This window comes from Tauraco erythrolophus, chromosome 6, assembly GCF_009769465.1.
Source record: "Tauraco erythrolophus isolate bTauEry1 chromosome 6, bTauEry1.pri, whole genome shotgun sequence".
NCBI lineage: Eukaryota > Metazoa > Chordata > Aves > Musophagiformes > Musophagidae > Tauraco > Tauraco erythrolophus.
In genome coordinates this window covers 69,294,043-69,309,172 of record NC_141470.1, presented here as the reverse complement: position 1 = coordinate 69,309,172, position 15,130 = coordinate 69,294,043, and the positions used below count along the sequence as shown (strand labels likewise).

The 15,130-nt window shown below is 45.0% G+C and overlaps 1 protein-coding gene and 1 non-coding gene across 2 annotated transcripts; one reads left to right on the top strand and one right to left on the bottom strand.

Moving 5' to 3' along the window:
- Positions 1-1,941: 1,941 nt before the first annotated feature.
- Positions 1,942-11,733, bottom strand: TBPL2 (TATA-box binding protein like 2). Its single transcript, XM_086613692.1, has 7 exons — positions 11,683-11,733; positions 8,383-8,795; positions 7,248-7,335; positions 6,494-6,585; positions 5,431-5,598; positions 3,764-3,858; positions 1,942-2,021 (listed from the first exon to the last, which is right to left on the bottom strand). Exons 1-7 carry the CDS (start codon positions 11,731-11,733, stop codon positions 1,942-1,944), a joined length of 987 nt encoding a protein of 328 aa, XP_086469818.1.
- TRNAG-UCC (transfer RNA glycine (anticodon UCC)) lies at positions 11,583-11,654 on the top strand. Its single transcript has one exon. It is a non-coding gene; the product is annotated as a tRNA-Gly (tRNA).
- Positions 11,734-15,130: the final 3,397 nt, after the last annotated feature.

Sequence of the window (15,130 nt, the reverse complement as noted above, 5' to 3'; positions counted from 1 at the left end):
AATCACATCCTCACCGGATCAAAAGCAAACTTGCGACAGCAAAACTAAGCCCAGCAAGACTATAACACCCTGTCCCGTGCTAAGCCCATACTGGGTATTTGCATCAAGAAGGACAGAAGCAGGTTTTGGCCTGGGCTACGCTTGAGTCATCTAACAGCAACCTCTAGTGGCACAGGGAGCTTCCTGACAGATCTCCACTCTTCAGCAGGAAACAAAGGGACAACACAGACACTCCAGCAGCATTAAAGCCCTGTTGGGGGAGGGGGGACACAACAAAACACAGCTACAAACAAACAAAAAAAACCCAAACAACAAACCAACCCAAAAAACTTGCTTTCAGAGAGTCATAGGAGATACCAGAACAGTCAAGGGATAATCTTGCCACTGGTTCCTAGTCACATCAGCAGTCTGAGCATGACACCTTTTGTAAAGGAAGTCTTGAGTCACTTGGGAGAAAAAAGTACAAGAATCCCATTGTTTGAGCTGCAAAATTACCAAATTCGATGCAGTGCTATTGGCTGACCTCTGGTTAAATAACCTAGATAAGTCTTGGGTGTCCAAGAATTTTTGTATTTTCTTCAAGTCCATTTTAAAGGCAGTTCCTAACTAACATGTTTTTCTGGAACAAGCAATAAACTCCCATCATCTGAGGGGACTTCAGTAAAACAAGTGGGTACCACTTTGTTAAAATCTGATTTGTGTCATGACAAAGTAGATAATTTGCTTAGTTACTCCTCTACCCACAAACTTTCTAGGTATGTTCCAGCACTGCCCAGGGCCTTGATCATCTCTGTAAAGGGAGTAACAGAAAATCACAGAACAGTTTGGGTTGGAAGGGACCATAAATATCATCTAGTTCCAACCCCCCTGCCATGGGCAGGGACAACTTCCACTAGACCAGGTTGCTCAAAGCCCCATCCAGCCTGGCTTCCAGGGATGGGGCATCTCCAACTTCTCTGGTCAACCTGTTCCAGCACCCCACCACCCTCAGAGGGAAGAATTTCTTCCATAGATCTAATGGAAAGCTCCACTCTTTCAGTGTAAAGCCATCACCCCTTGTCCAAAGGCCCTCTCCAGCTTTCTTGTAGCCCTTTAGATACTGGAAGGTCTCCCTAGAGCCTTCTCTTCTCCAGGCTGAACAGCCCCAACTCTCTCAGCCTGTCTCCATAGCAGAGGTGCTCCAGCCCTCAGATCATCTTTGTGGCCTCCTCTGGACCCACTCCAACAGCTCCATGTCCTTCCTGTGTTGGGGACCCCAGAGCTGAATGCAGTACTCTGGAGGGGGTCTCACAAGAGCAGACTAGACAGGCAGAATCCCCTCCCTCGACCTGCTGGCCACACTGCTTTGGATGCAGCCCAGGATACCAACTCCATTACATACAAGAGTTTATCCAGCCGGTAGGATCAGAGAGATTCCATCCATGTCCTCTACAATCACTGTCTTCGAAACGCTGAAAGCAACTCATGCTGGATTTTGTCAGCTATATTGTAGAGTAAAAATATATTGAGTTTAACTATGAAGAGACACCCTTGCAGGAGGTAGGTTTCAGTGCACTTAAAGCTGAGGATTTTCATAAAGCTAGTTTGATGTGCAGTGTCGATTCACCTGATCAACAAGGGAAGAGACACATGGTTTCCTAAGACAGAACACTTTTCAGTGCCACTTCAGTGTGCCTTCTGTTAAAAGTACATTCATTTGCCAAATATTTCAGCTTAACAGAAGTTGTCAGAACTCAGGTGGATTAGACAGCTATCTGAAAACAAAAAAAAAAAAACACATTCCACAAACTGTAGAAAGACATCAGCATTTATAGCATTCTGAATAGTGTAATATTCTTCATAATCCACAACTGTACAGCTGAGTCCAGGAATACCCTTGCTTCTGTTCCATGCACAGCAATACAAACCCATGGAGTACTCTTAGGTGCTTTATGGGCCATGTTACGATGCTTTCTTGAAACCTTTTAGAATAGGGTAGATGTTCTCAAATGCCTCATAGATTTCAGAACGCTCTTTTGCTCCTAGAAAGACATTGAGGAAAAAGTAGGTTAAGAATTAACTGAATGCAACTCCAACCTAGTAAGATTACAAACCATGAAGACATAGGAGTTTAAAAGCAACTTACTATTAGTTTAAGGCAAAATTTCTACCATACTTCTGACACCTCACAGAGAACAATTTCTAGCTTGCTTTAAGACTAGACTAGTTTTGTTTAATCTGTGGAATCAAAACAGGAGCTGGCTGCTCTTGACAGGTGCAAAACATTGGCTTTGGAAAACAAACAGCAACTAAGAGCACTTTGGAAAACAAACAGCAACTAAGAGCCATGGCATTATCTGCTTAACAGTAACAGCTCTGCCTGTTAAGGCAAGCAGAAAGATAGCAACAAGAAAGGAAAAGCATTTATTCCAATACTGGAAGTTGATCCATAGTTTGAGAACTCCCCTCCTCCAGTTCTGAGAAGCTTTGTTAGGGCACCTGTGATATCAAAGTTAGCATTTTCCACTCTATTACAAGCAAATCTTTAATACCAAGTCCTGTACACTAACTGTACTGCAGTAGGCAAAACCATTCCTTGCCAGTGACACGACTCTACCATGCTAGGGCAGCAAACATCAGCTAGAAGAAAACTGCATTGAACTAGCAGTTGGATTAAGTAGCACTGAGGGTGTGTAAACCTTTCTCTCAGAACATACTTGGGCATGACTAATTTACCTGTGGTACTACAACTTTTACCTTCAAGGGTAAAGTTACTTTCCTGGTCAGGGAAAAAACACCTTGCAGCTCAGCAAATTCAGTTTTGTCATTGCAGTTGAGCCCAGTGTTCACAGACAAGGACTTTCATTAGTCCCTCTGGGCCTGCTGCATGCTCTAGAGGGTGTTGCAATTAGTGTACCCCAAACCACAAGTATTGGTGGGACAGAACTGGTCAGTATGGTTTTACTGAACCCGAGAAGGTGGAGGATGTTGGAGGGGAAGCATTGAAGCTCTGTACTGAGTGCCCCATTCTTCAGTCAGCTGAGCTCATTCATGGTTTATGACTGTGAGAATCTCTGGCTAAGGCAGGCATTTCTCTTGTCTTCCACATACCTCAAAGCTGTGTTATGAATATATGTACAGCCTCCGAGTCCTCTGAGAACAAGTACCATTTACCTTTCAGTACATCCAAATAAGTATTTTCATGAGCTTTACAAAAAAATGTGTAGGAACGTGCGCTCAGGAATTCAGCTTTTTTGAGAAGGGATCTGGGGCACAGATATCTGCTGAGCACTCAGCAAGGTTTTTGCCTCACGAATGTTTTGCCAAGCAGTCTGGAACAAGTTCATCAATCTCCACCCTTTCCTCTAATAATCCCTACTAAATGTTGTCAGTGAAGTGTTTTAAGAAGTTTGCTTCCTGTCTGAACAATTTTAAATTGCTTATTGTGATATTCATATTTAAGTGACTGAGTAGTTACTAGCACGTCAGCGTCCTGTTGGGATTCCGTGCATTGACACATGGCATTATACTTTGAATAAAATAAAAATACTCCAGTTTAACAACGTAGAAATCTGAGACACTGTATGAAGCAATATGAGATTCTAGTGCAGCAACACCAATACTGTTATCTGCAGAAAACACAGGGACACTGCAGTAGGCATTAAAAAGATCACCAAGTGGCTTTACGGTGGCAAGATGTTAGTTTATCTAATGTTCAATTTAAACACTTTCTCAGAAGATGGGGTGGCACTTGATTGCAGATATGCAGAGGAAGACCACTTACCAGTCAGTACAACTTTTCCAGACACAAAGATAAGCAGCACTATCCTTGGTTTGACCATCCTATAAATAAGGCCAGGAAATAGTTCAGGTTCGTAGCTGTTTCAAAGCAAGCAAGTAAGGTTAGTAAAATGCAAATACTGTTTCAATGTTGTATGCATAATGTGTTCTTTAATTGCACTAACACTTGAGTAATTAACCCCACAGATTTTAGCTAGCTACCCAGAGAAAGGCAGGTCAGATTTTAGACATCTTCGAAACTCGGCAATGCCTGCTGGAGCTAGTAGGAGTTCTTCATGCTTACTTTGAAAGACTTCTGAGCCACTTCTGAATGTGATTTTCCATAGTACTGAAACTTATTTTAATCTTCAAACAGTACTCAAATCCTTCTTAGTCTGCAAAGAGCCCTTATCAGGAAGCATCTTGTGCAACTAAGACAAGATGACAGCCAAGTGAATCTTAATACATATTTAGTCCCCAAATTAAATGCAAAATATTAAATGCAGTGCTAATAAAAGATACAACTGAATTTTGATTTTGTCAGTGCTGAAATCTTCATCCTTTCCTCAGTGATGGCAATAACTAGTTCTGAACAAGCCCATCTTGAAGGCACAGCATGCCCATCATTCAACTACAGGTTTACTTTAACTTGATGGCTAATAGACATCCAGACGTAAAGAACTCAAGCAATATTCCAGCAACATACTATATTTTCAGTTCTGTATTTTGCAGCTAGAATCCAGCTTCATGCCTGAAGGTTAGAAACCTTATCCTTGCAGAGAGGCATCTGGTTTGACAGGAGTTGAGACCCACTTCGTATTAAAGGTTCACAACAGAGCAAAGGCATAGACCAGGTTCAAATAACTTAAGTGTTTAATCAAGACTGGTTATTTTCTTATTGACATGGCCTGTGGTGAAGAAAAACACCCAACTAAGGTTTGATATTGCACTTAGCAATAACAGGATACTAGTAAAAATCTCATCACCAACACTGCTTAGATTAATAAAAGTCTCTGGTGCACGTTGCTGATATGCAACATCACCAAAGATTGTGTCAAATAGCAATAGTCAGAGTCAAAGAAAGCTTTTACAGAAGAGAATCTCTTCATTAACCAACTGAGCAAAGACCCCAGGAGCTTCTTGCAGTTCTTCAGCACTTCCTCTTAACCAGATCTAATGCACACCCAATTTACCCCAGTAATGACCAAACACCTGTTTAGTACGCTCTCAGTTGCAAGGTTTCTAACACTGGTGTTTGTGGTGTCCCCACGAGGAGAAAGCAGCAAACACCACACAGGAGGGCAGTTTAGGAGAGACCTTTGCTGTTGAACGGTCTGGAAAAAAGCACTGGAAGCTTTACTGCTAGCTGCTGTACATCATCCTGACAATTAAGCAGAGGGTCATTTTGGCCTGTGCCCGACTCAGAACAGGATTTATTGCACAAGATGAACCTTCTTGTCTCTGTTGTAACACATGGCATCTACAGCCACTTCATGCTTGCTGAACCAGTGAGCGTATCTCCTGGTGAGCAGAAGACATGCTTGATGTTCAGTATCCAGTTAATTATTACTCTTTTGCCAGGCTTGTACAGCCTCAGAATCTGAGTCTGTGTGCAGCTTACAAAGACACTGCTCTAAGCTGCATGGGGTTGTAACTCTGACTTCCACATACCTGCTGAACTGCTGGTGCGTGAGAACCAAGCCTTCCAGCCGGATGGGGAACCTCACATCACAGCTCCCAACCATATTCTGTATCTTGAAGTCCAGAAACTTGGCAGGGAACCCAAGCTTCTGCACCACGCGTGCATATTTCCTGGCTGCGAGCCGTGATTGCTCTTCGCTGAGGGAAGAGCAGAAGGGGAAAGCAGCTTTGATTAGCGCTTTCTTCTGCTCTCAAGCTGCAAGTCAGCTTAGAGCCACCACCATGCTAATCTGTCCTCCAGAAAAAGATATGCTACTGCTCAAAATAGCAAGCCTCTATCCCCAGAATCACTTCAGTGAGCTAAAAGGAAAAAAGGCACTTTGTCATTCCCGTTCCTGTGGTCTATTTGAGCACACTGGAGCATGTTGCATCACTCAGGAGTTCCTCTCTTCAGAGGTTTCTTTCTCAGTTCCTTTGCAACAGCTTCTCAGAGCTGATCCAAGAGGTAGACCGCAGACACCAATGCAATCATCTAGCTAGTTTGGGATGGTGGTAGGGGTTGGAGAAGAAATCTCCAAAGGTGTAAATTAATGCATTATCTCATTGACAGTTCAGGGACATAAAAGTCAAGGGAGCTGAAGAACTTGAGGAAAAGAGCTTCCAAGTACAAAAGTAATCTTTGCTTTTCTCCAATTCCCGTTTTCTCTAGAGGCAGATGTGTTGACTAGTGAACACAGACACTGAAGAGAGACTTGACAGACACAAGTTCCATCCTAACTCACTTTAAAGTCAGTGAGAAATGCAAATAACCCCTTAACAATTCCTGGGCATTTTAGCAGCTTTTCTGCTAGTGTCTCTCAGCTCAATCTATATTCAAGGACAGAAGCACACAGTTCAGTAATTACTAAACTGCTATCATGAAGAAAGCCAGACTTTTTCAACACCTTCATTTGCTTCATTTTTTTCCTTGCAATTATGACAGCCCTTTACTAAATAATTCAAACAAGGTTTTCTGACATTTTTCATCTGAATATAGGCATAGCTGCAAGACCCAGACCTTTAGGGGGAGAGAAAAACCAAAAAACCACAACACCTTTTTGCTCCTGTGCAGACCATTTTTCCTGAGCTGAAGATGAGGGCTGTTGTTCGCGGTTCCCTGATTCTCATGATCACAGCAGCAAACCTCTACAAATTCAAAGGAAGATGTCACAGTCCAGCTGAGAGATTTAGCTAGTACTGTGTTTCTCCTGATTCTTTCAAGAATTGTCATTTTCAAAGCTCAACATAGCATCCATTTGCTTTGTAAAAGCGTTTATTTACCATCCTGAAGTTATTTCCCATGCCCCTAGGACCAAGTGGCTTAAGATTAGTCACAGGACCACTGCCTTGTCCCTCACATTTTGAGCAGACTGGAGTCTATCTATTCCTAGTAAGTTTCTGCAGTCAAGGCCACTTGTTAGAAGTATCATGTAATACCAGTCTAATTTCACTAATTCTCTTTCCCTCAGCCAAGAGTTTCATGGCAGGTCTTTCTTCCCTCCAGTGAGGGCTGCTTGAGCCATTTCAGCAGGAGGGAGCTGGCCACAGGTGGGAGAGTTCATCTCCTTTCTTAAACACCTTGGTAACATCTCATTGCTAGGGCTTTATTCAAAGAAAAAAAGTAATCTCCTTCTGGTCCCCTGTATTTCTTTCAATTTAACAGGCCCAAACTGCACATTTTTTAACTTTCCCCATGGATCAAGACAGTGCTATTCAAAAAGGGACAAAGCTCATGGCAAATTTGTGTATTAGAACCTCTCAGCAGAGAAACGGAAGCATGGGTAAAACTTTGAGGCCTTAAGACTTACCTTTGGGTTATATTCTGCATTTCTGGCATGCAGAGCTATGTTCTTCAGATCCAGTTTACAAGCCAAGTTTACAGTCGACACTATATTCCTGAGGAACGAGAGAGGAATTTTCTTATTGCAAAAGTAAGCCACTGCAGGACCAACTCCCAATATTATGGGCTTAATGTGAAGTCACACTCCAATTAATAATTGCCATCAGCTAAGTTCCTGCCCACCTTTTTCCCACTGTAGCATTAAGCTACTTTTGGCAAAACTTAAGTAATTCAATACCAAAATTGCAGTTTCTCACAGGAGGAGATACGACGAGGTACAAAATTATTAGTCCCTCAATACTAAGTTTGTGTGTCTTCCAAGAACTATCTCACTGAAGTCTTTTACAGCTTTGAATTGAACAGTTACTGAGTGTTTACCGAATTACTACAGCACTCTTAAGGTAGGTGAGGGTATGTTATTCTCTACAGGTGTAAGCTACTCTATAGTTGCTCCAGCCTAGACAGAAGGCCAGAATTTCTCTCACTTCTTTTTACACCCCTTTCCCTTGCTCAGTTCAGAATGTTTCTGCCCTCAGAAAAGCAGACTGACATCTTTAAACCCCTGGAGCCTGCTGTCATCCATAACGTTCTCCTTGCTGGAAGATTTCCTCCTTTTCAAGTATTTTTGTCTTTTCATCCTGCAGACTGAAGTAGCTAGCAGTACACTCTATATATAAATAATTTCTAACACCACTTCTCCCATGGAGAGACTTCATCCCGTCTCCCAGAAGAGACTTTTCCCCCATAACAAGCCAGAGGCATTTCAGATACTCACTCACCCAGCATATTTATCAAGTCCACTCTCCTGTTTTGCTCAGCTGCGTATTGTTCTGTGCCACTTCCATTTTTTTATTGCACTGATCAGCACAGTATCCAGTTGCCTTTCAGTATTGCCAGTTCATCTGCTCCACCTCTCCTCAAAGAGGAATAGGTGCCCCTCTAGTTTTTTGGGTGGGCTTATTTTGGACCAAACACTGCTTGCTACATTCTCTAAGGGAGAAGTCAGAGCAGTACCTTGAGGCCTTAAGATTTGGCCTCAATTATGAAGCCATAAGTGATACTGTGACTATTATATAAGCTACATATATGATACATAAACTTACTGTAACTGAGGAACTATACCAGAGCTTTCTGATGCAGGTGTCACTGGAGTGATAGGAGTCATTGGTGTCAGAGGAGGACACATGCCAGATGAAGCATCACCAGGGGATGGTTGATTTGTATCTGGATACGACAAGCTGCTTTCATCCATGAAGGTACCACTGCCCTCATTTCTTGATATTGACCCATTGAGCTCTTTTTGTATTTCGTTACTATCTCCAGACAGATTTTGTTCTCTGTTGTCTTGGGTAATATCTGGAAGAAAGCTGAGATCCACAGAAGAGAAGTCTGCAGGAAGCTCTTCGGGCTGATTAAATTGAGAACCGAACAACACATCTTCAGTTGTTTGAATTGGAAGGTCTACATCATAAGGGCTCATGGGAGTAAACAGCTGAGGACTAGTTGAGAGGTCATCCTTGAATTAAGAAAAAGCATCATTAAGGATCTCGAAACATTTACTTTAACTGGGAGACTAAATTAAGATAAATCTTCTATTCAATGAGGACGTTTCAATCATTTTTCCCCCATACATATTATAGCAAAGAATACTCTTAAGATTTGACAGTGTCATTTGCTTGTCTGTCAGCATATAAAAATCCAGATAGCTTCTATAGTGGAAATATACAATTTTTTCCCCCTGCACTTCAAAGGCAGTCTAGAGTACTCCTGTAACACCACAAACTGAGAAATCCTATGTTCCTTCAGCAGCGAGCAGAGGAGCAGTATCGGCACTTCACCCTCTACCAGCGTTGTCGTGCTGCAGTTATGCACCCAACCGACATAACTGCTCACGAGTTTTTCCAAGGAAGACAGCTGGCATTAACTCCCACTTAGTACATTACAATTTCCTCTCCCTGCTACCCGGGGAGAGTGTCAGTGTTGTATTGGATTTGTGCAACAGAGGGCAGCAGCTCACAGAATCACGAGCAGTTTATTCTTTCGAGCACGCCACACATCTGCAAGCAAGTTTTTGCATGCTAATGTCCTTCTTTATCAGCTATTTGTTATTAAAAGCTATTTAAAAGGCATCATAATATCGAGGAGGCAAGAATTAGCAAAGGATTTATTCCCTTATCCATCAAGGCATAAGCTTCTAGTGTGGAAAGCTTCTTCCAAGAAGGTGGTTTCTGCCAATACCCACCGCAGGTGATAGCTTGGACTAGATGATCCATACAAGAGGTTTTGTGTTCATTTAGGCATTTTGAGGCTCAAGAGCCAAAAAGACTTGAAAAGTCCAAGCACAAATTGAAACAGGGAACTGTGCACAAGACTGAGGCCCTTGAGTTGGCAGCAACTGCCTGAGCTCCAGCGGGAGCAGGGTTTCCAGATCAATGCTTCTCAGCCCTGAGCTAGAGCTGCTCTATGTTCGGTGCTAATCAGCTCACTTAGCAACACAACTATGTGCACAGGGAGATCTCTGCTCCGACTTTGAAGTATATTTGCCTGTAGACACTTGGAAAGCTCTAAGTGACAAATCCCCCCAGAGAACCCGTACTAGCTTGGATACAGATGTGATCAGGTCTAGCTCTGAAAGCACCATGAACCCCTAGGTTCGAAACTGTTTCTAAAACCAACTTCTAGATGCAGAGCCCAATCTGAGATCAGTTGGGGCAGAGTGCTGCTGAAGAAGACTAGGTACTGCTTAACCCCTCAGCTCTTTGGAAAACAGGATCCAAGAGCACTCTGAGAATTAAGAGATCAGATACAAACCTATTCACAGTTACAAACAACAAACTATGGAATAGCTAAAATACATCTGTTTAAATAGATATTTTTCAAGTTAGCAGCAGGAAGAGGAAGGCGTGGTCTCAGCAAGACCTCCAGTGGACTAAGGCTTAGCTGTACAGCAGCTAATAGGAAAGTTTTGTAGGAACCGTGACACAAAGATGGTACAAAAAAGCTTCATCACTGCAAGCCTGTAGGACTACTCACACATCATACTAGGGGCAGAGAATGTGAGAAACATAAGCCAAAAAACCACATGTAAAGCAGACAGTTTGTGGCATAGCTTAAAGACAGAAGCTGATGGAGAAAGATGTGGTATATGAAGCTGGACACATTAAGCAGCTGAAAACAAATCAAGAGCAGCAACGGAAAGTATACTGCACAAAGTAGACAGGAAGATTTGCCTTCTGCTTCTTCCTCATCAAGTTTCCATATAACTGGTCTAGGAAAAAAAAAAGCCCTTGTAGGGTTAAGCACCAGGGAAGATGGCCACCTTGTTAGACAGATGCTCTGAGGCTGTGAAAGGGGCACAAGACCATGTTTGCATTGGGCTGGCTGCCAAGGGTTAGTGCTATAGTCTCTGGGTTAATTGACTTCACTGAAGGCCCCATCAACTGCGTAGCTTTGGACATCTCCCAGCAGCCCCAGGAAGGAGATTTCACACATAGATCCTGCCTGACATCACTAAGTTTGGGGCAGCTTGAGGGGAAACAGCCATTTTCACTTCCACTGCAGGAATCCCTGCAACCCAGGTACACATAAATCAAATCCAGCTGCTTCAAGTAACAGACTTTGATTTTTTTTTTCTTTCTGCAGTGATATCCCACACATCTGCTATTATCAATTATCTCAGCAAGTCTGAAATACAAAAAGCTGAGTAGCATTTGTAAAACCCTGGTTCTACCTCACCGCATTATATACTTTCTATAACCACATTCAGAGGGCTTCACTGACTGTCACTGGGAGGTCTCTAGATTTAAACAGCCTGTGCTAAACCCATCTTCTGAGCTGACACGTGGTTTATAACAGTGTGCATATAAAAAAGTTCTGTTCTCTGGGTGAAGATGATGCTCAGCTGTGGAGTCCAGCCCTCTCCTAGACCCTCACCCTGTAGTCTCTGCAACCACCTGAGACCAGGAGAACTATTCTAAATACCAGAAATTTTCACAAATATTTGCCAACTAGCACAAAGAGATCTGAGCCTCCTGCCCCTTCAGTACCAACACACCCCAGTTACACAGGCTGACCCTCACAAACACCACAGCAAGAGTTTGAACACAGCAGCATCCCTTTTGCAGCAGCTAAGAACACCCTCCCCCGGCAGAGCAGCCCTCTCGGTGCTCCCACCAGCTCCGGACCACTATAGCCCACTCCTCAAGGCTGGGCTGGAAATAGCGGAGAAGCTCCCCAGGATGAGGGAACCCCCAGAAACCCCAGCCTGGAGTTGTGGTGCGAGCAGGAAAACAGTATTGTCACAGCGTTGGTGGTATAGTGGTGAGCATAGCTGCCTTCCAAGCAGTTGACCCGGGTTCGATTCCCGGCCAACGCAGTTTCTCTTTTTAGTTTTTCTTTCCTACCTGCCCGCCACAGCGCTCCAGGTACTGCTCCAGCGGCGACGCGCCGTCCATGGGCGCAACCGCCCGCCCCGACACCCCCAGCACCACCCCCAGGTCCGGTTATAAGCCGGACCCGGGGGCAGGTGCGGCTCGTCAGGGAGCAAAGCCGGGCGCAGCTGGGTTTAAACAGGCGAGTTTTGTGATTTTTTTACCCCTTTGAGCCTTTCGCCTGCCCTTGGCAGGGCTGTCCGTGCGGGTTTGCAGACAAATCGGGGTGCAGAGAAATGGGGGTGCTCTCCTGTGCTTTAGTTGAGCACAGCAACACACCAACTCCTGAAGATAAATGGGGCATCGGAGCTGGGAGTTAGGCTTTGCAAAGATAAAGCTTCACCTCCATCTGGGGCTTTTTAGGGAGCAAGCATAAGGTGCTCTTAATTTCTCCCACCTGCCTCATCAAGTGCAATAAGGCACATCTGGTCCTTTGAGAAGGCCCCCCCCCCCCCCCCCCCCCCCCCCCCCCCCCGCCGAAATTAGAAACCTCAAAATCAAGGTATTGCGATGAAATGGCCTGTTCTCAGCGGGGTGCTGAGGGGGAGGAAGGCATTACCCCTTACAACGCTGCTGTCCTCCCCTGGCAGACGTTTCCCTCACTGGTGTCTCCATTTCTGCCCCTCGTGAGGGATGATGTAAGGCTGTTCCCTTTCCAAAAGACTCGTGTGCGGAGGGTTGTGGGTGTGAAGCAGCGTGTTCCCAGGAGGGAGGTCGTGTTGTGTCGTGCCTCGCTGATTGATGCTGCGGGAGTTTCGCTCGACTCCGTCCGACTTCTTCCTTCTCTCCTGCCCTGTTGCTGCGTGGTGATGGATGGATGGCTGGCTGGCTGGCTGGCTGGATGGATGGCTTTCTGCAAAGGGGCAGCTGGGGACACGTCCTTGTCCCTGTCTGGGCTGGTGGATGCGCTGACTGCCGTGATCAATGCACCTGTTGCTCTGCTAGACAGGGCTTTGATTTCTGCTGTGAGGTTTACTTGCAAGCAGCTGGCTGAGCTGAAGAAACCCTTTGGAAGAAGATGTCCTAGCCCAGGCACGCAGCAGCCTGGGAGGTGCTGCCAGGCTCTTCTCACGGCTTCAGAAGTGGAAAGGATTAGATTTCTCCTCCTTTATCTGTGGGGCAGAGCGTACGTGGCTGACGAGCATCCTTCCCTCCTTGGCACAGCCTGCTGGGCTGGTTTTGTGGTATTTCTGGGATTCATCTTGCCCCAGCACTTTACAGGTGTCAAACTCCCCCAGCCTGAGAAAAAAAACAGCCTCAAGCATGTGGATTTACATCACACAGTCCCTCCTGGAGCACCCAGGAGGCAAGTCAAGTAGCAAAGCAAGGAGAGGATTTGCTCCAAGTGTGCACCTTGAATTACAGAGGCTGGTGGAGCTATCTCAGACCAGATCAAGATGGTTTAAACTAAAACACCCCGTTTAGGGCTGATGGGTGATTGGGGTGGTTGCAGACAGCTCCATGGCCTCGGCTGCTTTTGCCAGCACAATGGGACAGGATGCCAAGGGCTGTGGTGGGAGTCTTACTTCCACAGGCAGCAGCAAGCCCAGCCCTTGCAGGCTCCTTCATGGCAACACGGGTCTGTGTTGCTCAGGAAGTCATTTAATTCAACACAGGGATTACACTGAATTTTGTTTTGTTCTTGTAATGACATCTCTTAGGGACAAGAGATTGGTGCTCTCCAGTGTGGGAACACTGTTGCTGTGCTTAAGTTGGGAAACTGGAGTATTGCGGTGGTCATGGTGTTTCCCTGGTGTGACCCTGCCTGTAGCATCGCAGCTGTAGTACCTTGAGTTTCCTCATCTAATTAATCCTTCATTGCACTGCAGAACACCCTGGAGAAGAAATATGTTCATCCTGCAGCTCCTGGGGACTGACTTGTCTGCATTTTGTGAACCTGAGATGGAAAGGTCAAACCACGGTGTTTAAGTGATGGAGAAAGGCTACATCAGAGATGAACATAAAATACAAATCTCTTGATGTTGCTTCTTGCCTTGGATAGGGGCATCTTGCAAATGGCGTGGGCACCAGCGGGAAGTAATGTGATTTTGGGTAAGTCATGGAGTTTGGTGCCTCCTCTGTTAAATGGGTGTAAGATTGTTTACCCATCTTGAGGGCGAGAAGAAGGGAAGCTGTTTAGAAAGCTGAGAGATCATCAGATGAGTTGTCATATTGTGTGAGCGATTCAAGCTCTCAGGATTGCTTTGACATAGGAGAAGGGTCTTCTGGATACTGCATAAGAGAGGGGAGGCAGGGTTGTGCCTTGGAGGGTTCTGTGCTCACAGCCTTGTCGTCAAGGCTGGGCATCCACTCGTGGAGGGTCAGTGAGTGGGGAGCCCCAGTGAGTGGAGGCTGAGGTAGAGGGAAGTCCAGAGAGTGATGATCCAGCGAGCAGGAGGGACGAGTCTCTGGGCTTCCCCCTCCCAGGGTTTCCCAGTCTCCAGGCCTCACCCTCTCAGTCATCAGAAGCATCATCCTCTTCGTGCTGCGAGGTAGTGATCTTCCTTCCCTCTTCAGCAGGACACTCTGCCCCCTGTCATCAACTGGACAGATCTAATTTAAAATATATCATTTGGAACCCGTGAGACTTATCTCCTTGGTTTCTGACTATCCAGGTCAAATAACATAAGAAAGAGCAACTAGTTTTCCCATCCCAACTTTAAAAAAAGACTGTTTCTGTCTCAAGCTGCCTTTCTTTTTTCTTTTTCTTTTTTTCTTTTTTTTTTATTTCCCCTTTGGAAATAAAAGCAGCCGCTCGCAGCCAGGCCAAAGTGACTCATGAGCTCGGAGCAGGGAAGGAGCCGCGCTCCCTCCTGCACGCTGGAGGCAGCCATTACACACATCCCCGAGCAGCAGGAGCCAGTTACGGAGTGATGAATCATCTGAAGTGCACAGTTACTGTAATGATGAATTGTCATGAGTCTTAATTAGCAAATTGGTTAATTTTACTTAGAAAGTTGATGATTAGTACAACAATAAGTGCTTTGTGCATTCTTTGTAAGAGTCATTCAATCTCGTTCTTCCTTGGATAACTAATTGGAGACGACTATTCCACAGAGCTTCTACTACCATTCCTGTATTGGTCTCTTAAACATTTCTGTAGCAGACATTCCTGCATTTCCTGCATTCTGAGGGCTGGAGCACCTCTGCTAGGAAGACAGGCTGAGAGAGTTGGGGCTGTTCAGCCTGGAGAAGAGAAGGCTCCGGGGTGATCTTATTGCAGCCTTCCAGTACCTAAAGGGGGCCTATAGGAAAGCTGGAGAGGGACTTTTTACAAGGGTATGTAGTGATAGGACAAGGAGCAATGGCTTTAAACTGAAAGAGGGGAGATTTAGATTAAATATAAGGAAGAAATTTTTCACTGTGAGGGTGGTGAGGCACTGGAACAGGTTGCCCAGAGAAGTTGTGGCTGCCCCATCCC